Source organism: Myotis myotis, unplaced genomic scaffold (assembly GCF_014108235.1).
Source record: "Myotis myotis isolate mMyoMyo1 unplaced genomic scaffold, mMyoMyo1.p scaffold_m19_p_17, whole genome shotgun sequence".
NCBI lineage: Eukaryota > Metazoa > Chordata > Mammalia > Chiroptera > Vespertilionidae > Myotis > Myotis myotis.
This window is the reverse complement of record NW_023416321.1, coordinates 30692779-30716822: the sequence shown is the minus strand read 5'-3', so window position 1 is coordinate 30716822 and position 24044 is coordinate 30692779. Positions and strand designations below refer to the sequence as shown.

Sequence of the window (24044 nt, the reverse complement as noted above, 5' to 3'; positions counted from 1 at the left end):
GGCCTGTGGACCGAAGGGTCCCAGGTTCGATTCCGGTCAAGGGCACGTGCCCAAGTTGTGGGCTCGATCCCCAGTGGGGGGTGTGCAGGAGGCAGCTGATCAGTGATTCTCTCTCATCATTGATGTTTCTATCTCTCCCCCTCCCTTCCTCTCTCTGAAATCAATAAAAATATATTAAAAAACAAACGAACAAAAAACTATGGGTTGAAAAGATAAGTGGGAAATGGCAGGGTTTTGATTTATTCTCTTTTCTAGAGTTTCTGCAGTGAGTTTTAGTTGTTTTTGTGTGAAAGAAACCATGAAGTTAAAAAATCCGAGTGTTTGCTTTCCATGTGCCCGCCTTCATGGGCTTGGAGACCGGAGCTCGGTGGACAGACCGGGTTCTGAGCACTGCGGCGTTGGGGTTGCTCTGCGGCCTGTCAACCTCAGAGGCTGAAGTGGCCCCACTGCTGTCTGGGGTGGGCGCTGACCCCCGATTGAGGGGGGAGAGAGGGCCAGGAGGCGTTGGCTCAGTTGACGAGTCCTCCCTTCGTCCAAGCCTCCTGGCCACCTCACCCCTGCAACATGAGCCTTCTGGGGAGTGTCTGGGGGCCTCACACCTGCCGCTTCTTTCTTCCCGCAGGTGGAAAAACTTGTGAAATATTTGGATCCCAACGACCTGGGGAGAATCAATTTCAAGGACTTTTGCCGGGGAGTGTTCGCCATGAAAGGTGAGGTCTTCCGGGGAAGAGGGTCTAGGCCAGTGGTTCTCAACCTTCTGGCCCTTTAAATACAGTTCCTCATGTTGTGACCCAACCATAAAATTATTTTCATTGCTACTTCATAACTGTCATGTTGCTACTGTTAGGAATCGTAATGTAAATACCTGATAGGCAGGATGGTCTTAGGCGACCCCCGTGAAAGGGTCGTTCGACCGCCAAAGGGGTCGCGACCCACAGGTTGAGAACCGCTGGTCTAGGGGCTCCCGGGATCCTGTTCAGTGGGGGAGGCTGGCATGATTTGGGTTTCAGCTCAGAGCCCTCCCTGTGGGGATCCGGGATCCCAGGGTGGTTCCAGAAGTGGGTTCTCCCCCTGGCGCCCCACGGAGTCCTGCCCCGGAGCTGGCCTGCTGGGCCGGCTGGGCAGTCGTTTCTGCCCTTCCCACTGTCTGCCCCCCTCTGGGGAAGGACACCCTCTTTTTCCTTTTTTCTTTCTCCTGAAGGGGGTCACCTCCTTCTAGATGACCAGACTCCTGAGGGGTTCCCAGGACATGGCCTGGTCGTTTTCAAGCCGGCAGTTCTGGGCAGAGCTGGGCACCCCGCTCCCCCCGTCCTTCCTAAGTTTCCTTGGTTTGTTTCCTACCCCCTCTCTTTCTCTAAACTCCCCAATTCTTCCTTTCCTCCCTGCCCCTCCCCTGTAATGGCGCAACATAAAATCCCTCTTTCCCCCAATGCCAAGGCCCGTTGTGAGAGACCCCAAAATATGATCTCAGAATGCGGCAACTCTGACAGCCCTCCCTGCTGCCTGGAGAAAGTGGCCTGAGCCTCCAGCGGGTGGCCGTGCTAAGGCCGCCCCCTGGCTGCGAAGAGAGCCGTTGACTTCCAGGAGTCCCTAGGCCTTCCCGTTACCCATATTTCTCTGTCTGTGTGAATCCTCCTCTGCGGGGTGACCCCAGTCCTGCTGGCTGGCGGGAGGGGAGGAAGCAGGAATGACTGCCACAGAGGTGAGGGGCAAAGGGAGTGAGCTGAGAAGTCGAGGGGACTGCACACAGCAGGTAAAGGATTCTGAGTGGAGTTGTTTGAACCGTGGGTCCACCACCATGTGCCCATGCTAGGCACTTTGCAGGTTTGACCTTCTTTGTCTGATATGATTTGGGGTCATTTGCTCAGGGACCGAGGAGGGAGGCCACCTGTGTAACTGAGTCAGCAGGAGGTGGAGCCTTTGTGAGGGGGGCCTTCTCTGAGACGTCTGGAGTTTGCAGGCCTGCAGAGGCCTCAGCCTCAGGGTACTGTGTGCATTTGGAGTCCCTGCAAGTCAGGCAGGCAGTACTGTCTTACACCCCTTCCTCCAGGAAGGCCTCCTTGGTTCCCATTGCCCCCAGCTTGCTTTCCGCATTTGGGAGTCTCCTCTCCGCGTATTCCCTGTCAGTGTTGGTCCCAGTGAAAGCACCTCTGGAAGGTGAGGACCTGCCCCAGCTCCCTCCGCAGGGCCCTGGGCTGTCTTCTCCACAGCCTGGGGGCCCCAGCTCCGCCTTCGAATGAGCCACTGGTTTCCTGGAAACGCAGGCTCTCTGCCTTCCCGCGGCCCTTCCCCGAAGGCCTGTTCATCAGAAGTAAAGCTGCCATGCCAGGCTGAGGCTCTGACCCCCACTGTCTGTCTGTCTGTCCGTCCACAGGCTGTGAGGAGCTGCTGAAGGACGTGCTGTCCATGGAGAGTGTAGGGACGCTGCCCTGCGCCCCGGAGATCCCAGACTGTGTGGAGCAGGTAAGAGCGGGCGGCCTCGGGCCCACCTCGCGCAGGAGCAATGGTGGCACCTCTGCAGCCCACCTGGCCCACCAGCCCTTCTGGGTCTTCTTGCCTTGGCTTCACCTCTTCAATGTCTGGGGGGCCCAGAGCCTCCTTTGAGGACCCTTTGGCTTCAAAGCAAGAAATAGTTTTTGGAAGCAGAGCCAAGAAGCCCCTTGGGAAGCCACAGCAGAGAAGGCACGGGCTGGCGTCCTCACAGAACACCTTGACCCTCACAGAACACCTTGGCTCCCTTCAGTTCCTCAGGGAGGAACTGCGCCCAGAGAGGGACAGTGACAGGCCCGGGGTTATCAGCAGGCAGGACGGCAATTGTTTTCTTTTCTCCTGTGCATAACCCCCTGAGCCAACAGACCCCTATATGTGGTTTTTTTCCAAAAACAACAGCCACCAGCTCCCCGATTCTCCAACACAACTGGGTGTCCAGCAATTCAATTCAGTTCTGACACTATCTACCCAGAGTTACAGACCCAGGGTCAAGGGCTCAGCCCCACTTGGGGGCAGCCACACACGGGGCACCCAGGCTGCCTGTCCCCCTGCTGCTGCCTGCAGATGCGGGTTCACAGGTCCCTAGAACAACGGACAGATGCCGGGAAGCACGGCATCACTGTCGAATGAACTCGGGAAGAGTCAGGAGGCTTTGGCACGAGTGACAAAGATTTTTTTCAAGGGTCTTTAGGGTTTGCAAACTGGAAATAGCGACGAGGCCATGCCCAAAAGTGTTCTGAAGAAGAAAGAAGCGTGGAGAGTTTGTATAGTAAAGATTGCTTTCTTGACAAGAACCGGTCCTGCAGGCCTAGCTTCTGCCTTGGCCCGAGATGGGATCCCCTAGGTACGGCAAGTCAGGCGGTCTGGATGCAGGAACATTCCTTCCTTAGTCCTTCGGGGGACGGTCAGAGGCTTATCTGGAAGGCTGATGCATGTCCAGGCATTGAGGCAGGACTGGAAAGTTCAAAAGTTTAAGTTCCCAGGCCAGTTCAAACAAGAACAGAAGCGTTGCCTCAGGTCTCAATCTACAGTGGGGCCTTGACTTACGAGTTTAATTCGTTCCGTAACGGAGCTCGTAACTCAAATTACTTGTATGTCAAATCTTAAAGTGAACGAGTGAGACATGTGATGCTGGGCTGATGTTGTGGCGTTCACTGTGACGTTCGCTGAGCCAACTAGCAGTGGGGTATCTGAAGCTGGCTCGTATCCGAATTTTAGCTCGCAACTCAAAGCAAAAAATTGGCCGAGAGACGGCTCATATCTCGAAAAACTCGTTAGTCGGGACACTCGTAAGTCAAGGCCCCACTGTACTTGGCTTTCGTAATTTAGCAGCTTGACTATAGTGACTCCATTTTATTTCTTCACGCTCTTCCTCATTATTATTATCAGTTCATTATAAAGGACAGAACTCAGGAACAGCCACATGGGAAGTCTGCAGGGGCCAGGTATGGGGGTGGGGGTGGTACGGAGGCCCCGTGCCTTCTCCAGTGCCCGCCTTCCCCATACAGTTTGCTCACCAGCCTGGAAGCTCTGCGAATCTTGAATCTCGTTGTACTGGAAGAGTTTTTATAACCCAATCTCCAGCAAAAGGGTTGCCTGTTCTTAAGGCAAATTGTTTTTCCAGAATACAAAATCTGGAGGTGACAGGAAAGCAAAGATCACGTCAGTCGAATTTCAGCAACCCCAGGACTTCCCTCATTTCCTCTCTCAGGACTTTGCACGCGAATAGGTTTTCGTTCCTTTTGGTATAAGCTCCTTCTGCGTGAACTCTTTTCTGCCCTCCGTGTGGGTCTGGCCCTCCAGGTGGCCAGAGCCCAGCGAGATGGCAATGGATCGCCAGACACAGTGGGCAGCCTTGTTCATGAGCACCCAGTAGGACAGCCTGGTTGACCTGGGCTCTGTTCCTCACCATGGGCTCCCGTGTGCTGGCAGGGGGTGGGGTGGGCGGGACAGTTCAAAGGTCAGCCTGCTGGTCCAGTGGGAGCCTGTGGTGCTGGATCGTGACGCCTAGAGGCCCCAGGCCCCATGATGTGAATGATGTGAATGAATCCCCTTCTGCCTCAGGCTCCTGTTACGTTGGTCTCTGGGCTCCATTTGGCTAAAGGCCAGGAGGGGGAGACCACAGCTGCTCCTATGTGTGGGGAGCAGAGGGGCCCCGGCCTGGGATAGGTCCTAATCCTGTACGCCCGGCCTTCGGGGCCCTGCTGTGTCCCAGCTGTCCCCTAGGGGTCAGCTTAAGACTGATGACAGCCTGGATCACTACTTTGGCTTCCCCAGAGCCACTGGGGGACGGAAATGTGAGGAGTGGTTTGGGGAGTGTGCAGGGATGACACATGATGGGACAGCAGCAGCCACCCCCCCCCCGCCCCTTCCTGCCCCCAGATGGGGCAGGGGACCTCTGATGTCACCACTGGATGAGGGTTGTAGTTAAAATAGGGAAATGCTTTCGTGTTGGCTGGTGGTAAACAGTGGCAAACTGGGCATCCTGAGGGCACCCTGCCCCACTCAGCCCTGTCCCCACCCTGTGAGCCCCCCCGGGGAGCCGGGGGCTATACAGCAGGGGCTCTCAGTCTGCTGTCCAGGCTTGCAGGTCGATACGAGTCCATCCAAAGCAGGTGGCACCTGTGACGTGCCAGTTCTTGAACTCCCTGGATGCCACCCTCCCTGCCTGTGTCCCAGAGCCTGTGGGGCCCTGGTACGAAGCGCCTCTTTGAGGGCTTGGTGAGCCCATTGGTGGGGCAGGTTTTCGATGCAGGGGCTTGGGGTGTGGTCAGAGGGGTGCTGGCTGTCTCTGGCGTCCATGGACGGGTGTCCTGAGCCTCAGGTGCCAGGAAACGTCCTGGGAGTCCCTCTGAGGCTGGCCTGCTCAGCGGCCGCCCACTGGCCTTTTCCGCAGCCCCAACCCACATGGAGCCAGGGCATGGGCAGGCGTGGAGAGCCACCCGCGGGCTTCGAAGGCGAGGCGGCAGTGAGGTGCAACCTGCCCCACACGTGCTGCCAGGTCCTGGGCCCTTGGTCGTTCCCCCGCGTTTGCTGATCAGTGGGGACCCCGTAAAACAAACAGGGCCGCCCGGCTGGTGTGGCTCAGTGGTTGAGTGGCGACCTATGAACCAGGAGGTCAAGGTTCCATTTCTGGGTCAGGGCACATGCCCAGGTTGTGGGCTCAATCCCCAGTGGAGGGCATGCAGGAAGCAGCCGACCAGCGATTCTCTCTCCTCATAGATGTTTCTATCTCTCTCTCCTGTCCCTTCCTCTCTGAAATCAATAAAAATATATTTTTTAGAAAAACAACAAAACAGCCCTAGCCAGTTTGGCTCAGTGGCTAGAGCATTGGCCTGCAGACTGAAGGGTCCTGGGTTGGATTCTGGTCATGGGCACGTGCCTCTCCCCGTCTGGGCCCTGGTTCAGGGCGCATGCAGGAGGCAACCGATCAATGTGTTTCTCTCACATCGGTATTTCCTTCTGTCTTTTCCTCTCTCTCTTCCACTTTCTCTAAAAATCAATGGGAAAATATCCTCGGGTGAGGATTAACAACAAAACAAACGGAGAGGGCCAAACCACCTGCTCCGCCTGTGTAACCGCCATCTCAGCAAATGGTGTCACCACCCATCCAGGCTCCTTGACCCCCACAGCCAGCCTGACTCCCCTGGGACCCACCCCTCCCTCTCGCTCCCACTGCCACCTACTGGCTGGCTGTCTTCATCACCCGCCTTCCTCTCTCCAGACCCACATCCCACAGTTGCCTCAGGATCTTCCTAAGGAGCTGCTCCCGGGATGCCACCACCCCTTCTGTGGCCCCTCATCACCGATGGGATAAAATCCATCTTCGGCTCCTACCCATTTCTCACAGCACATCGCACATCCTGGAATTGGTAGCACCCATCTGCTTCTCGTTTTTTTGAAAAAGCTACGTTCTCCCTTGCCTCTGAGACTTTGAACAAGTTGTCTTTCTCCTGGATTGTCCTCCACCCACTGTCGCTGGGCAAACTTCTGCTCACCATTTAAGTCTTACATAGGTACCTCTCCCTCCAGGAAGCCTGCCTTGGTTTCCTCTGTCCCAACCTGCCCTCCAGCCTGGAGGAGGACCTGTGCTGAGTTTCCGGGGGGCCCTGTGCCCTTTATCAGTGTCTTACCTCAGCCTCCAGAATGGCTCTCCTTTTCACGGGGCCCCAGAGGCGTCCTCTGGGGAGAGTGGTTTGGCATTTCAGGGCCCTGGCCTGAGGCGTCCGTCCCTGTGGAGCCTGGCTGCCGGGGCGCGCAGGCTCAGGGAGGGAGCATTCCTGGGGTCCGGGAGCATTCCTGGGGTCCAGTGAGCCATGGCTCTGCTCTTCCAGAGAGAGGCCCCGCAACGCCCACAGGGGCTCAGGTCACAGGGCCAGGGCGCGCCCTGTGTCAGAGCCTGAACGGGAATCTCAGTGAGGGTTCCTCATCTGAGAGCCAGGCTCCCGCTGCAGGAGGGCCAGGGATGCAGAGCGGGTCACACTGACGTAGCAGAGACCTAGCAAATTAACTTCCCTCCGACTTTTTATTTAAGTCCACTTTCCCGAAAGTTGTAAGAGAAGTACAGTGACTACCCGTATACCCGGCACCCTAGATTCACCCATTGTTAGCATGTTGTTACTCCCTTTCTCTGCAAATGTGTGTGTGTTTACTTTTTTCTTTCTTTTTTCTTTTTTTGGCTGGCTCATTTGAAAGTTAGCTGCAAACATTCTGACACTTTATTCTTTTATAAGAAAACATTTTTATTGATTTCAGAGAGGAAGGGAGAAGGGGAGAGAGACAGAAACATCAATGGTGAGAGAGAATCATTGGTCGGTTGTCTCCTACACGCCCCCTGCTGGCGATTGAGCCTGCAATCCAGGCATGTGCCCTGACCGGAAATCAAACCATGACCTCCTGGTTCATAGGTCAACACTCAACCATTGAGCCACACCAGCTGGGCATGACTCTTTATTCTTAAATACTTGTCCCATTCCTAAGGGCAAGAATACCCTCCTGATACCGTTATAATAATCTGGACAAAACCACAATATGGTTATCATTTGTGGAAAACTTAACATTGACTCAATATATTATCTATAATAATAAAACTGTAACATGTAAATCGACCGAACTGCCAAACAGCAGAACGACCGTCCAGACAACCACGCTATGACATGCACTGACACCAGGCCAGCCAAGGCAGGTGCAATGCAATTGGTTGTGGGGCCCCGCCATCCCCCCTCGATCGCCCCACAGAGGGAGGCCCAGGCCACCAGCCAGTGGGGCGATCGATAGGGGGGCTCCATGATTGATCACCCCAAAGAGGGAGGCCCAGGCCACCAGCCAGTGGGCTGCAGCAGGTGGGCGGGGCGATTGATCACAGGGCTCCCGGACTGTGAGAGGGCACAGACCAGGCTGAGGGGACCCCTTGCACCCCCGTGCGAGTGCATGAATTTTGTGCACTGAGCCTTTAGTCTAATATAAGCTCCATATGCAAGTTTTCCAATATTTTTATAGCTTTTTTTAAAATCTTGGATCCAATCCAGGGTCACATACTACATACATTTAGTTGTCATGTCTCAGCCCCCCCTTTTTTTCACCCTTAATGGCATTGACATTTTTTATTAATTCAAGCCAGTTGCTTCAGAGAATGCCCTCAGTTTGGATTTGTTCGTATGGATTGCCTCAGAGGCCCCAGCGGCAAAGCAGCCAGCAAACCGGGTGTGAAGGAGCTCGGGGATCACCACAGGCAGAAGGGCTTGTCTCTGGGGGCAGAGTGTCCACTCCTTGGCACCTGACCCCAGAAGGGGGAGGAGGCAGCAAGCCTTGGTCCTCGCTGCCTCTGAGAACGTGCTGTGGGCCGCGTGAGTGTCTGGTCAACCCTGGCACCTGGGTAGCAGCATGAGGAGACGTGAGTCCTTGCTCCATAACTGTGGCCACATCATCCTCTCAAATCTTTGCACAGCTGCCCTCCCATCCTTCAAGTTTCAGCACAAATGTCTCCTCCTCAGAGAAGCCCTCCCTGACCACCCATCTCAGGCACCCCTCCATTCCTCATCCCCATCTCTGTCATAACACCCCGCGCATTTCCTTCAGAGCATGCAGTCTCAGTCATCTGGGTGTGTCTCGTCTGCCCCCACAGCCCCCACTGGACTGTAGCTCCGTGGGTCAGGGACTTGGCCTGCCTCTGTCATGGCTGTGCCCTCCGCTCCCAGCACAGGGCCTGGCACGGAGACACTGTGGGTACATATTTGCTGCACAGCAGATGGGTGCATCTCAGATATGGAGGCCTGCTCTGCCAGGGAGGGATGGGCAGCTGGGGGTCTCCCCCAAAGCCTATAACACCACACGCTGGGCCTTAGAAAGGAGCTGGAAGGGAGGTGACCGGTTGCTCTGACCACCAGCTCCTGCGCGTCTGAATTCCTTGGGGGCTGACCCCAGTGCAGACGCTGACTCAGCAGGTCTAGGGTCGGGGCGTCTCCTGCAGGCTCCCCGGTGGTGACCCTGCTGGTCGGGGCCCCCACAGCAGAGCTCTCAGTGACTGTGGGTCCTGCCCCAGCGCTTCCCACAAACGCCACGGGAAGAGCTAGAGGGTCCCTCCCTCCGTGGCCTCCTCCCCCCCCCCTCCTCCTCCCCCTCCTCCCCCTCCTCCCCCTTCTCCTCCTCCTCCCTCCTCCCGCCCTCCCCTCACCCTCAAGTGTTGTTTCTAGCGGTGACTCTCGCCTCCCCATGTGCGAGGCCTGCTGGGTGTCTGTCTCCACATTTCGGCTGCGGTGACAGACAGCACAGACTCTCTGCCAGAAGCTGCGCTCAGCGGCTTGATCAGTCTCTGCTGCTTTCCCTCCGCCCTCCTCTCCTCTCGTTAAGGCCGACGCCCTGGGGACGCTGTGTCTGCAGCCTCAGGCCCAGCTGCCCCCAGTGCAGGACGGGCAGCTGACCGGCAGGGACTGGCGCTGCCATCCAAACCTGGAGGCTGAGGGCTTTCCAAGCTTTGGATTAGGGAGGAGGCAGGTATAGCGTGCCTGCCCGGCCCTCAAGGCAAAGGGTTCATTTAAACATGGCGAGAGCGTGAGCCTTGGGGCCTGTGGGTCCAGGGTTTGAATCCTGACCCTGTCGGTGGTCGGTGTGGCCACCTTTTGCCAATTACCTAGCCTCTCTGAGCCTCACTTTCTCCCCCTGCTAAATGGAGTTGTAACTGGTGTCTTCTCGGGGTGATTGCAGAAGAGAGAAGGCATGGAAAGCATCCCGTATGGTGCCTGGAGAATGCTGGAATCTCTCAGGTCACAATGCATCGGGGTGGACATAGCACGTAGATGGAGCGAATACCTTTTGCCCCAGAGTTGCCTTCCACACCTGCATCCTGTGACCCACCTGCTGCTCCTGCACAACCAGGAAATCCAGCCCCTGCACATTCCCAGGAATTGGGACCACCCCCCCACCCCCTACCCCCACCCCCGTCAGACTATTCTCCGGGCCAGGGCAGGGCTGAGGGCGTGGCCTACCTGCTGCCCCTCAGGGAGAATGCTCAAGGGCTTTGTCAGAGGTGAGCAGTGGCTCCCACCCTGACATGGCTGCATTCCTGACCATACCAATGGCCGCGTAGCATAAGACACAGCAGGCCGTCTGATTCTGGAGACAGCACTCCCGGTGGGCGTCCCAGGCCAGCTGTCCATCCTCCCCAAGCCTCTGTGATGACCAGCAAGGGCAGGAGCCCCGGCCTCAGTGCCTTGCCTGCCCCGCTGTGTACTGCTCTCTGTCTCCAGCTGGACAGAGCGGAGGCTCTGTTAACCCCAGGGGCTGGGAAGATGAGCGTCTTTCCATCTCAGAGGCTGTGACTCTACACCGAGAACCCATTTCAGAACAGCCACCTTTACCGCACCCGGCCTGGTGGTCTTCCGGTGCGGTGTGACTGAGAACCTTCTTGCTGTCCCCATTTTTTAAAATATATTTTTATTGATTTTTTACAGAGAGGAAGGAAGAGGGATAGAGAGTTAGAAACATCAATGAGAGAGAAACATTGATCGGCTGCCTCCTGCACACCCCTTACTGGGGATGTGCCCGCAACCAAGATACATGCCCTTGACCGGAATCGAACCTGGGACCCTTCAGTCCGCAGGCCGACGCTCTAGCCACTGAGCCAAACCAGTTAGGGCCCCACGGGGATTTTTAATCCAGGCTAAAGGGCCCCCTGAGACTTGTGGGAGGCCCAGCACCCAGGTGGAGGCACATCGGGGCCTTCAGGTGCAGCAGTGAGCGTCGCCTGAGGCCAGAGGCAGCGGCACCGGGTCCTGGAGGGACAGGCAGACACTCAGGTACACGTGAGAGGGGAGAAAGTCGTCCGGGGACATGCTAGCCGCATTCCTGTAGCTTGTCCGTCCCCGATCCCCAGTTCCCTGTCACAAACACTGTTTCCTCTCACCTTGCCAAACAGACGTTTCCTTTTCACTTCCTTGTCTCGGCGAAAGGCAGCTACACAGAATGTGTCAGCTTCCTTCAAACTGCTATTGGAAATCGGATCTGATCTGCCGTCTTGTACGCTTTGATCCAATACATTCTGTTAGGGATTCTTACACCCAAACAAGGTCCTTCCTGGTGATATGGTATCCTTTTCTCATCGGATAAGAATTGGAGCATAACTACTCCTGGCTGCTTTTTCGTCTTGGTAATTAAGAAACTTGGTGCCAATGGTGAATCGATAATTTTCAGTTTAGTTATCTGCCTCCTTTTTCCTATGTGGTTGATTTCATTAGTTCAGCTGTGGGTGTCTTCCTTGTAAATGATTTCACAGATGTCAACAACCACACACCGGAGCGTGGGTGGCCAGGAGGGGCTATTTGAAAGGGTTAATCCAAGGAGGGGGCTGCAGGAGGGAGGAGGCTGGGAACATTGGCGAGCTTCTCCAGGGTTAGCTACAGGGGTTTTTTACAGGGAAGAACAGACCAGGCTGGGAAGAGCCGCAGGGGACGGGAGAGGCGGTGCCTGTCGGTGGAGCAGACCAGAGAAGGTTTCCCCGAGGCCAGCCTCTGCTCAGGGCTGCGGGGAAGAGCTGAAGGCTGCTCAGGCAGGCTCGCAGACCCGAGGGAAGAGGAAAAGTTTAATCCAAGTTTGGTTAACGAGCGTTTTGTTCGGGTGGATGGTAGGGGCCAGCAGTTGGAGGAAAGGGTGGGAATTTGGAGGGTGGGAAGTGTTTGTTCCTAAGTATCCCTTCGTCTAGACGGCACCCTCCCCGGGGCAGGGACCAGCCTCATCCATGGCTCTGCCCCGCCCAGTCCTGGCCTGAGTGATGGTCAGTGCCTGTTGCCTGGAGGAATGAGGCCCTTCCTGGGAGGTCCAGGGACACGCGGACTATTCTCCCACCCCCTCCCTGAGGGGTCCCAGCTTTTGGCTGTGACCCCCACGCCCTCCTTCAGGGATTCTAGCTCTTCCCAGGAGGGTCCCTGCTCCCCGCCTGCCCTGCACCCCTTCTCTGCAGGGCCCTCGCACCCCCTCTCCTCTCTCTCCTCCAGAGGGCGCCCAACGCCAGGAAGCACTGCTGGTTCCTGCTCCCACCCGGTCAGTTTTTCCAGGGCTGGGCAGGGGCAGGGTGGAGGAGAGGGTGAGGACAGCCCCAGAGGGAACATGGGGGCTGCAGCGCTGGGGGCCGGAGTGGGCAGGGCAGGGCCCCTTTTGCTGTTCGTGGCGCCTGACTGACTGCCCCTTCCTGTTGCCTGGACCCTCTCTCTCATCTTGTCTCTCTCTTTCTCTGCCTGTACCCTCTCTCTGTCTTCCTGCGTCTCTTTCTGACTCTCTCTCTCTTTGCCTCTGTTTCTGACTCCATCTCTGTGCCTGTCTGTCCAATCCCCCCCCACCCCGTCTTTCTCTTGTCCCACTCCATCCCATCTCTCTCTGGCCCTCTGATACCCCCAGTCCCAGCACAAGGAGGCCTTCCAGTTGGACCTAGGTATCAGCGGGAGCCAGACACAAGGGCTGGGGACATAGGGAGGAACAGTTGGAATGTCAGCCACGCACAGGTACTTACCTTGTCAGATCTCCAGTCACTACCCCCCCTCCCATCCTGTCTACGTAGACTAACCCTGTTAGGTAGGTACTATTACACCCATTTCACTGATGAGGGAGCTGAGGCTCAGACAGCAGTTAAGTGGTTTGCCCAAGGCCAGGACCTGCCTCTGCACCCGCCTGCCGCCAGGTAGCTCAGATGGCCAGCTCTGCGCCCACTTTTCCTGCCGCGTCTCAGGGTCCCAGTCCTCTCCTCAGTACCCTTACCCAGCAGCCTGAAAGAAAGGACCAGGCCTCACTTGCCCTGAGGGGTGTGCGTGGCATCAGAGACAACTTATCGGAGCATCTGCGTTGCTGGAGGACAGCCTTTCGCTCAAAGGAACAAAACCAAGTGTTGCCGGAGCAGCGTGAGGCCTGGGCTGGGGCTGGAAGGACGCTTCCCAGCCTGTTCCCCTCCAGCCTTTGGAGCCCGAGCTTGGCAGTGACCTGGCCATAGAGGGTCCTGCAGCCAACGCCGCGTCGGGTGGAGGGGCAGGCGGCGGAGCCCCCGGGGCGGGTGGTTGAAAGGTGTTCCTCAGAAGGGGGTCCTCTGCAAGGGAGTCTGAGAAATGCACCAAGGAGCGATGAGCCCGCCTCTGGGCTGCAGGACTTCCGGGGCCCCTGCCCCTCTGCCCCCCACCCCCAGCCCCCCTTCGCCTGCCTTATTTGCTCCCAGAGCCCTCCCTTTTCCGCATGTTTGTTACAGAAATGCGGACCCCAGGTCCTGTGGTAGCCCAGGGTGTGGTAGGAGCATGTCTGAGACATCGCTGCCCCTTGTCCTCAGAGGAAGCAGCCCGTGGCCCTGTGATAACAGTGGGGTTTGCTTAATAGCTGTTCCCCAGGGACCCTCGGATGCAGCTCGTCCACAGCCATGTGCGTCCGGCCCCTTCCCTAGCCAGGGTCACCAGCGCCACCGCTCCCAGGGGCACTGTTCCTGTCGTCGCCCGCAGAGCCGGCTCCTCTGGGCGTGTGCAGGTGCAGCCTGTGCAGCCGAGCGTGACGGTCCCCGTCCCAGCCCTTAGCATTGTCCGACGTCTGCAACAGCCTCTCTGCTGACTTCCGGTCCTATCTGCCCCCTGTGGTCTCTCCTGCAGCCCTCCTGTGGGTTAGGTGTCCAGTCCTGCCTCGCCAGCGACCAGAGCAGCCCACAGGTGCCCTCCAGCTGTGCAGGGCCTGAGTGGAGTCCTGCCTCTGAGGTGGACTGGCTGTGTGGTCTTGGACAAATCACTTCACCGCTCCGGGGCCAATGTCCTCACCTGTAAAAAGAGGATAAAATACTTACCCACCAGGTTATCATCTTTTTTGTCATTAGATACAGAGCTTCAGGAGGCCAGAGATTGCCTCTTATTCCACTAGTAGAGGCCCAGTGCACAAAATTCGTGCACTGGGGCGGCGGGGGGGGGGTCTCTCAGCCCAGCCTGCGCGCTCTCGCAGTCCGGGACTCCTTGGGGGATGTCCGACTGCCAGCTTGTGGCTGGATGGCCTTCTGCTGCTGCTTGAGCTTCAGCAGCTGCTGCACGTGCACAGGTTGGGCCACCACCATCCGTCCTGCGAACACCATCGAGTGGGTGAGTCAAGTGCGGAGGCAGCTCACCCTGAGTTCCCTGCGCTTCCCTGCGTCACTGAGTTCTTCAGACCAACTGCCTTCTACAGAGAATGGCACTGGGATGGGGCCTAAGCCAGCAGTCGGACATCCCTCTTGCAGTCCGGGCCCCTGGGGGGAGGTAGCAGTGCGCCAAGTGACAGGAGGCCAGGGAGGAGCCCAAATCGGGGCCGGACACTGCGCCGCTCGGGCTCATCCCAGCCTGCTGCTCGGTAGTGCTGCCGCGGAGCTGGGAGAGGCTCCTGCCGGCAACTGTGCTCGCCAGCCATGAGCCTGACTTCTGGCTGAGGGCGCGTCATAGTGACCGGTCGTTCCAGTCGTTCCGCCATAACGGTCCTTAGGCTTCTATTGTATAGCTGTCCCCGGTGTCTGGCATGTACTTGGTCCTGGTGAATGCTTGTTAGGTGAGTGCATGTCAGTCACTTTGACTGACAGCTTCTCTGCAGCTTCTCTTGAGCTTGATTGGCTCACCCAGGACTTCCCAGCACCGCCTGCCCGTCCTGCGTCTCGGCTCTGCCGGTGTCCTCTCTCCTAGACCTCCCCTCTGCTCTGTCTGCAGCTCTCATTATTTTGGGGACAGCTCAGCTGCCACCCCAGAGCCTTTCCACCCTCTCCCCCCACGGGAAGCAGCCTCCTCCTTCCACACCGACCCTCCCCCATGGCCCCACACCTCTGCCTGACTGGGAGGGGGGGTCCATTTGTGTCCCTGTGGAGCATCTCGGTTGTCTTCTAGGTGGGGTGGGGGTGGAGGGTTGTCACTTTACTGCTCCCTCTTGGGGTCCCCAGAGCCTGCATGGTGCCAGGTGCAGCGCGAGCTCAGGCAGGAGGACACAGGCTGGACCGGAGCTGGTGGCCGTCACCGTGCTCCTTCCAGCCCTCGCGGTGCCCTTCACGGAGGGAGGGAGCCGTGGGCAGGAGGCCAGCCCTGCCTTCCTACGAGCAGGCCCCGCGGGCTGGGACCCACGAGTTTGTTAAAGGCCTGGCGTGGGGCCCGTGGGAACACCAGTCTGTGGGTCTGGTGGGAAGTGAGTGCAGCGGAGACGCGTGCTTGTCCCGGGTCAGGGGCCCTTCCCGTGTAAGGGGGCCCTGCCTGCGCCCGGGAGGCGGCGGCGTGGCTTCACAGGAGAGCGTGGACTCGGGGTCCGCCGGGCCTGGGTCTGACTCCGGCTCCTTCCTTCCGAGTGACACTCTGGGCAGGTGGGGTCACGCCTCCGAACCTCAGTCCTGCCTGGTGCCCTCTCGGGCTCGCTGTGAGGACGGGGAGGGCGCAGCCTGGGCCGCAGGCAGGTGTGACGGACGCTGACAGGGACAGGGCTCTGGAAGTGGGCGCCTGTCGGGATTACGCCTTGGCTTCTATCTTCCGGCAAAGAGCCATTCATTTCTTTTTGTTTGTTACTCCTCACCCGAGGATATGATTTTTAGAGAGAGTGGAAGGGAGGGGGAGAGACAGAGAGAAACATCGATGTGAGAAAGATACTTCGATTGGTTGCCTCGCGCGTGCGCCCCAACCAGCGCTGGGGATCGAGCCTGCAACCGAGGTACATGCCCTTGACCGGAATCGAACCCGAGACCCTTCCGTCTGCAGGCCGACGCTCTAACCACTGAGCCAAACCAACGAGGGCAGAACCGTGCATTTCTTGGGCTTCTTCATTTTCTCTCGCTTTCCATCACTCCCGGTAGCTGGCGGCTTTCCCTCTGGGACTATTTTTTCACAGAAAGAAATGTGGAGTTTTTAAAAATCACTTCATAGGAGTTATTACACACGGTCTGTAAGAACAGCACTGCTGGAAACCCTGACTCAGTCACGTGCTGAGCCCCCGACACCCACAGCTCCCACCTATTTCTACCTGTACCCATAGCCCCTTCCCTTATGGACCCCTACCCACCCCATACAGACCCCCACTGCCCATGGACCCCCGACCCATGAATCCTCCCACCCATGGACCCTCCCTTGAGCCCCTACCCACTGCTTCCATCCCCCACAGCCCCCCCCCAACCTCACAGCCTCACAGCCCCACAGCCCACCTGTCTGATAAACACCTTCAGGCCGTTTGCCACAGAGGACCAGGTACATGGTTGAGGCAGGAGCCCCCTCCCCACACAGGAGCCTGAGCCTGAGCCTGGCCTTCGACTCAAAGCACACCTCCATCCTGTTCACACCTCCATCCTGTTCACACCTCCATCCTGTTCACACCTCCATCCCCTCACCACCCCTCAGCCAATCCCCATCCCCAAAGTACACAGCTAAGGGCCACCACAAGGTTACCCAGCCCTGCCTCCAGCCAGCGGTCAGACAAAAGTAGTGGGTGCAGGAGTCCTCAGAGCTCAGTGTGCGCCCGCCCCTCGGGACGGTCAGAGAGGGTGGGGGGCGTTGGCCAGGGAGCCCTTCTTTCCCTCCGGAGCTCCTGCGGGAACCGCTGTTACCAACACCCCAGTCCTCCCTGCTCAGTGGGACCGGGAGGCCACCTGGGCGCTTGTTAGAGCTGCAGCGTCGCGGGCGGACCAGGCCCGCTGAACCCGAACCTGCATTAACAAGACCCCGCTACTCGTTCACATGCTCGTTAAAGCCTGAGCCACACTCTGGGGAGTCCCTGGTCTCCACCTGGTGGCTGTTGGAATCACGCTGTGAACTTTAAAAATACTGAGGCCCCGGCCCCCCCGCCCAGATCCAGATCCAGTGGGTCCGGCGATTGGCCTGGACATGGAGCGCTTTAGAAGCTCCTCGGGTGATTTTAGCTGCAGAGCGATTGGGGATCACTGCTCTGTCTCATCGCTACACCGATAAGGTGGCTGCCGGCCAGGGCGTGGACGGCGACCACAGATCTGGAGCTGCCACTTGGAAACGGGCCGGGAAGCATCTGGGCCTTGGAACTGCCCCAGAAGGCACAGGGACAACAGGCACGGCCCCAGGCCCCACTGGCTGGTCGCAGAGCCTGGCCCAGGGCTGAGCTTCCCAGGCTCTTAGAGTCGCTCCTTCCACACCTTCCACTTGAAAGTCACCCTTCCTGGACCCGCCCCGGCCCTGGTCCTCAAGCCAAGGCCTCGGCTAGGTTGCGATCGGTGATCTCCTCTGCTCTGGCTTCGCTGGCTCTGGCTCAGGACGGCAGCACACTGTCCCCGAAGCCAGAAACGATAAATCCGGCCACGCCAAGCCGGGAGAGCTAACCCCTCGAAACCACTGAGCTCATCCCACTCTGTGATGAACACCAGCGGGGAGGCAGCTCCGTGTAGCTAGCGGGGAGCCCCCGCTCCAGGCAGGCTAGGCCTGCGCCCCAGCCCTGCCGCTTGTCAGCTGTGCCGCCTCACCCTGACCTGCAGCCTCGCTGGGCCTCAGTGCCCTTATCTGTAAACTGGGCACAGCAGCACTCCCCTGCTTCAGGCTGGTGTGTGGATGAGTGCAATAAGGAAGGCGAGGGAGCCCCGAGCAGTGTCTGGCACGTGGTGGGCACTAGGTCAGAGTTAGCGGGGGGTGCCGAGGGCTCTCGGTGTCACCCACTCCCTCATGCGCTCGCCCACACATGCTGAGGTGGGGCTAATTCCCAGCTCTGCTCACGGGGGAGGCAGAGTCTCTGGAAACCAGGTGGCCACCCAGTGTCCCTGCAGTTCAACTTCCCTTTGCCCCAAAGTCCCCAATGGGGACAGAGGCTGCCGGGGAGGCCGCCGCTCTCCATCCCCAAAGCTCAGTTTTGATTATGCCAATGCCCATTTATGCTCCAAGTTCATTTTCACTTTCTGGAAAAAATGTACATTAAAATCTCTGCATTTTGGTCTAAGAGTATCTTCAACCAGCAGCTCTCCTGATCCCACTATCAACAAGGTCACTTCCTTGTGGGGGAACAGCGTTAAAGCCTTTAAGGTATCCTTAAAGCAATAGTTTTCTCGAATTCAGAAAGCTGTTTCTTTGAGATAGTCCCCCCCCCCCCCCCCCGGCACCCCTAGTCTTTCTCTGTCTCACTCAATTCTCTCTGACTGGTTCTGATGGAATTGGAAAATTTGGTCCAGCATCTGGCTGTCACTCACCATCAAAATTGGTTCTGGGGCCCAGCCAGCATGGCTCAGTGGTTGAGCATCGACCTATGAACCAGGAGGTCACGGTTTGATTCCTGGTCAGGGCACATGCCCGGGTTGTGGGCTTGATTCCCAGTGTGGGTGTGCAGGAGGCAGCCGATCAATGATGCTGTCATCATTGATGTTCCTCCCCCTCCCTCGCCCTCCCTCTCTGAAATCAATAAAAATATATATTTTTATTATTTTTATTATTTTAATTGGCTCTGGGGACTGAGGAACCGAGTGAACCATTGGAGCCTGTGGAGGGCACTGCACCCCTCCTCCCGCCCCCACCGCTCCCTCCCAGTGGCCTGGGGAAAGGCAGCTCCATGACCAGGCTTTTCTCTCCTTTCATCCCAGCTGCGATAGAATCTGCCCTGAGCGGTCAGTGCCGGCCAGCTCTCGGGGCCCATTCTAATGAAGGTAACTGAATGCCCGGCAGCTGAAACTAGCCCTTTGCAAAACAGCAAGGGAGGACTGTCCCGAGGGCAGAGCCTGCCAGCTCTTGTTTGCCCCAGCCTGGTGTAGGGAAGGCAGAGGGGCCCAGGAAGAAGAAGGGGATGGAGAGCAGGTTTATTTGGGGTGAGCTGGGCTGGCTTTCAGGAGTTGGAAAGGCAAACAGTAGATTTGGGTCACAAGGGTGGGGGTGGGGAAGGAGAAAGTCAGATTAATCAGGATTCAGATGCCAAATAGCTGGGCTCAGGGCTCTGGACTTGGGACCCTTCTTTTCAGAGCTTCTCTTTCCCCCCTTCCTTCCTCCCTTCCCCCCTCAGCGAAGAACCCACAACTACAAAGCTGCCCTTGGGTAGACACATGTCACTGCTGTCCAAGGATCCTGTCCCCAGACTTGAGAGGTCTGTGGCAGAAGAGAAAGGGCTTTGGCAGGTTACTTAAGCTTTTTGAGCCTCAGTTTCTCATCTGTGAAATGGGGAGAGTAGGTGCATACTCTGGTGGGACCAGATGTTGTGGCACCCCAAGCTCTTACAATGCATGGAGTTCTCTTTAAGGTAAAGGATCTCAATGTTTCCTACTTTTACACATTTTACAAAACTCATGACCAACGTGAGCACACTGGTCATGTGGCCCCTCCCAAGCACGTGAGGGTCCTAGAAGTTTAAGCTTCTTTAGTTTATGGGAAATTCAGATGTGTACACGTGAAGGACTGGTAGGACTGTGAAGGACTAAATGAGCCAACATTGGTAGAACTCCTAGAACAGTGCCTGGCACGGGGTAAGGCCCCCGTGTTAACTTTTCCTCAGGTTACCTCTCGGGGTGTCGTGAGTTTGAGATGTCGCAATGTCGTGCATGAAGCACCAAGCAGGGTGCTGGTGGAGGCTGTGCCCTTGATACGCTCATTCATGAGCTCGCCTAGTAGTTAGTGCTCACCAGGGGCCGGGTGCTGTGCTGGGGCCCAGTCGTCCCTCCTGGAGCTTTCGGTCTGGGCTGGGTTTCCAGGCCGTCAGCTGATCATCCAATAGGCAATGCCCAGTGCAGTGGTGACGGTAAGAGAAAGCTACACATGCCGAAACCGGTTTGGCTCAGTGGATAGAGCGTCGGCCTGCGGACTGAGAGGTCCGGGGTTCGATTCCGGTCAAGGGCATGTACCTGGGTTGCGGGCACATCCCCAGTGGGAGATGTGCAGGAGGCAGCTGATCGATGTTCCTCTCTCATCGATGTTTCTAACTCTCTATCTCTCTCCCTTCCTCTCTGTAAAAAATCAATAAAATATATTAAAAAAAAAATAACCCCCAATCTTTAAAAAAAATAAAAAGAGAGAAAGCTACACGACGCCTGGGGACATTAAGAAAGGAAATAATTCTCATTATTCTAATTTCTGCTTTGCTGATAGTTTCTACATGTCTATCTGTTAGGCAGCCTGTCATAATAGCAATTACCAGGCCCAACTAAAAGCTAAGCAACTGTTATCTCATTGATCCGACAACACTGAGATGGGGAGCGCGGAGACGCAGGTGGGAGGGGTGGATTTACTAAGCTGACTTGTGTACTAAATGGTGGGGCTGGGATGTAACCTCCACCGACTGCCAAAAGCCCTTTCAACACCCCTGCCCCCCTCCCCCAGAGCTGACACAGGCAGAGATGCCCTTGCAGGCTCATGTGACTTCATGACCTCAGAGGCCACACTACCACTCCTAATCCACAGTGGCTGTGACCTCCCTGGGGCATCGGGTCCAAGAGCAGGTTCCCAAACGTGGAAAGCCCTCCTGGCATCCTCAGCACATGCCCTGTGAGTGCAGAGCCCAGAGCCGCGCCCAAGGCCACAGGCACCAGCCTCCTCCTGCAGGTCTGCCCACTTGGCTCACTTATTCCTGGAATGGCAATCGGTGCTGTGAGGCCTGGAGGTACTCGCAGTGAGAGGCACAGGATGCACTCAAACCGTTAAGACAAAGGTCAGAGTTCAAAATACAAACAGGGAAGCAGAGGGAGCCCAACTATTGGACCCAGGAAACCACCGTGGGGCAACAAGCCTGTCCCTGAGCTCCTAGACAGGCCTGGCAGGAGGGGGAACGGGTGATCCAGAGCTTTCATGATCCAACAGGGGGAAGCAGGTCCATAGCAGATGGGCTGGGTGGGGTGGGATAGGGGCTGCCACTTCTTCAGCTCCTGCTATGTGCCACCCTCTCTGCTAGGTGCTTGAAACCTGTTTTGGGGGGGTCCTTATAACAGTCTGGTGTGATAGGTACTTTCATTTCCATTTTACAGATGTGAACACTGAGGTTCAGAGAGGTAAATGAACGTATAGGATTCTTACCCTTGATTCTGACAGGTGTTTATGGGGAAGGTCATTATAGAGGAGATGGTCAGCCACATAGTAGATGAGTTTTCCATACAATTTTTATTTTTAAATCAATTTTCATATTTCATAAGACATTTTTCATCTTTTAGTCCTGGGTAAAAGCTGAAGCAAATGTTTGAAAACCATCTGTGAAAAAAAAAGTGTGTTTGTGGGAGATGGAAGCTTTATAAAAGGATCCAAGGTTGTAATATCTGCACAATAAGTGGTTGCCAGGGTGGTAATAACAGCATGTACCTATTGAGGTCATGGGAACTGAGCCCTTTCGAGACCTTCCCCATCCAACCCCCTACCCCCATGAGAGATGCTCACGGGAGAGACACTATTATTATCCCCATTTTACAGTTAACAGGACTGAGGCTCAGCTGTTCAACAGGTTGCCCACGGCACCCAGCTCAGCGGTGGAGCCCTGCCTCTAAGTCAGGTCTTTCAGAGAGGAGAGAGGTAGCCCAGTGCTGCCCTGAGCAGGTCTTGACAGGAGCTGAGGAGCCAGGAGGTGCAGGGTGACAGTCTGGTGTTGACAGAAGCAGTTGCCCGAGCTCTCAGTGCAGGTGTGACGATGAGAGTCACCCTCTGTCACTGTCCAGCTGGCAGGCCCCTTGCCTGGTGCCTACGTTGGCAGTGAGCCCGGCCGGCTAGGCTTTTGTATCCCAAAGCAGGTAGCTGGTCTGGTGGTGAGGTTCCTTGGCTTAAGCTTGGTTCTCAACCTTCCTAATGCTGCGACCCTTTAATACAGTTCTTCATGTTGTGGTGACCCCCAATTTCATTGTTACAAATTGAACATAATTAAAGCATAGTGATTAATCACCAAAACAATATGTAATTATATATGTGTTTTCCGATGGTCTTAGGCGACCCCTGTGAAAGGGTCGTTCGACCCCCAAAGGGCTCGCAACCCACAGGTTGAGAACTGCTGGCTTAAACCCTGAGATGCTGAGTCATGAAGCAGGAAAGAGTATTCACCTGAGGTCAGCTCCCTAGCCCTTGGCTGAGCATGCCACCCTGGGGCCAGGACACCCTGGGGCCAGGACCCGGGGGGGTGGAGATATGTCCCTGTCCACCTGGGGGAGCTCAGCCTATGTGCAGCTCTGGCGGGGGGCTCCATGGGTTGGAGCGTCATTTTTGGTTTAGGGTTCAATCCCCAGTTGGGGCACATAAGGGAGGCAGCCGACCTATGTTTTATACATCAATGTTCCTCTCTCTCTCTCCTTCCTCCGTCCTTCTTCTCTCTCTAAAATCAAGAGGCATATCTTTGGGTGAGGATTAAAAAAAACACTGTGCAGAGCTGTGCCCAGCTCCACAGCTGATTGTGCCCCGGGGGCTGGGGCAGCACAGGGCGCTGGCTCTACGCTGGTCCTGCAAAGCTGAGTCATGGTGATCACCATAGAAGTACCATCTCTTCATAGTCTTCACACCCACCCGGGGAGCCCCGTGCACTGAGGAGGCTCGGCCATGCACTCACTCAACAGTGGTGAGGAGCACCACAGATCCAGCTGCCCCAGAAGACCAGGTCCCCTCAAACCTCAGAGGACGACTCTGAGGGGAGAAGGCACACCATAAACAGGAAAGTCAGTCATGTAAACACGGACAGAGAGAGGGCTTTGAGGGAAATAAAGCCCAGCAGAGTGATGGTGGGGGCTGGGAGGGACGGAGGCATGTGGAGGTGGGGATGGGACAAAAAGCCGGGAAGGGTGAGGCTCTGAGGTGGGAAAGTGTGTGGTTGGTTTGACAGATGCAAGGAGGCCACGTGGCTGGTGAGTGATGGGGAGTGGGGACTGGCAGGAGGAACCAGGCAGAGGAGCCTGAGAGCACAGGGATCGGGGGTAGAAGTTTGGGGCGTATCCTGGGGTCATGAGGCCAGGTGAAGGTTTTCGGTTTGTTTGGAAGAGATCCTTAGGGGTGTGTGTGTGTGAATGAGGGCGAGCAGTTAGGTGGCTGTGCCTTCACATAGGGAACAGATGGTCAAGGCCGGTGACAGGTGGGGGGGGGGGGGAGGAAGGGGCTCGGCTGGAGCGGACAGGACTTGCCCATGTTCTCACCTGGGGGCCTAGGGGAATGTTGGTGCCCTTGGCTGGGCTGGGGGTGGGGACCAGGGCAGGTAGCAGGTTTGGAGGGAAACGTTCTGCAATGGATTTGCTGCCTGAGAGGCCTGTGGAGGTTGCGGTGAAGACACCCGCAGGTGGTGTGCCGCGCACAGATCGGCTGTAGGTCAGAGGCCCTGGTTCTCCCATCTGCAGAAAGGGCCGCTGCCACTGCCACCCTCCCCCCTCCGGGGGGCTGCCTGGCCCTTTCCTGGGGCAGTCTTATCCCACGACGGGGCCCATGTGGGGACACAGGGCTTTGCCCCCTGGCCTCTTTTGGGGGCAACTCTGAAGGGCCAATCTGGCTTCAGAGGCCTGTGGGGTCGGCTGGGGCCTGGTGACACGTATCTCAGCGCATCCCTCTCCCGCCCCGTCCTGCCTCCCTGATGGGGGTGATCCCTAAGGCGCGCCCCAATAATCTCCCTCCACAGGCGAGTGGATGCATTCGTCTGGAGGTCAGGGGAGAGGTCCAGGCTGGGAGGCATCAGCACGTGATGGGACCCCACCCCTACCCACCGATGGTTAAGAGAGGAGGAGAGCGGCCTGCGGCTTACAGTCTGGCGACATTTGGAGCCGAGGAAGGGCGGGGGGGGGGGGGGGGGGGGGAGCCCGCAGCAGCAGCGACTGAGAAAGTCACTCTTGGGGAGGAGGAGGGAAAGCAGGAGGGTGGTGTCCTAGGAGCCAAGCTAAGCGAGTTCAGGTAGGATGAGGGCCCATGATGCTCTCTGGTTTGCTCGTTTCCACCTCCTGGGATTTCAGGAGCGATTTTTCAGAGCCAGGGTGTAACCTGGTAAGGTGGTGATTCTCAACCTTCCTAATGCCGCGACCCTTTAATACAGTTCCTCATGTTGTGGTGACCCTCAGCCATAAAATTATTTTCGTGGCTACTTCATAACTGTAATGTTGCTACTGTTATGAATCGTAATGTAAATATCTGATATGCAGGATGTATTTTCATTGTTACAAATTGAACATAATTAAAGCATATGATTAA

The 24044-nt window shown here is 56.8% G+C and overlaps 1 protein-coding gene across 2 annotated transcripts in view; it reads left to right on the top strand.

Annotated features, from left to right (window-relative positions):
• Positions 1–24044, top strand: part of RAB11FIP4 (RAB11 family interacting protein 4) — a 100072-nt gene that overhangs the window by 22733 nt on the left and 53295 nt on the right. For both annotated transcript variants that reach the window (XM_036340607.1, XM_036340608.1), the window contains exons 2-3: positions 623–710; positions 2375–2463. In XM_036340607.1, coding sequence (XP_036196500.1) covers positions 623–710; positions 2375–2463 — 177 coding nt within the window. The remainder of the gene's footprint in view (positions 1–622; positions 711–2374; positions 2464–24044) is intronic.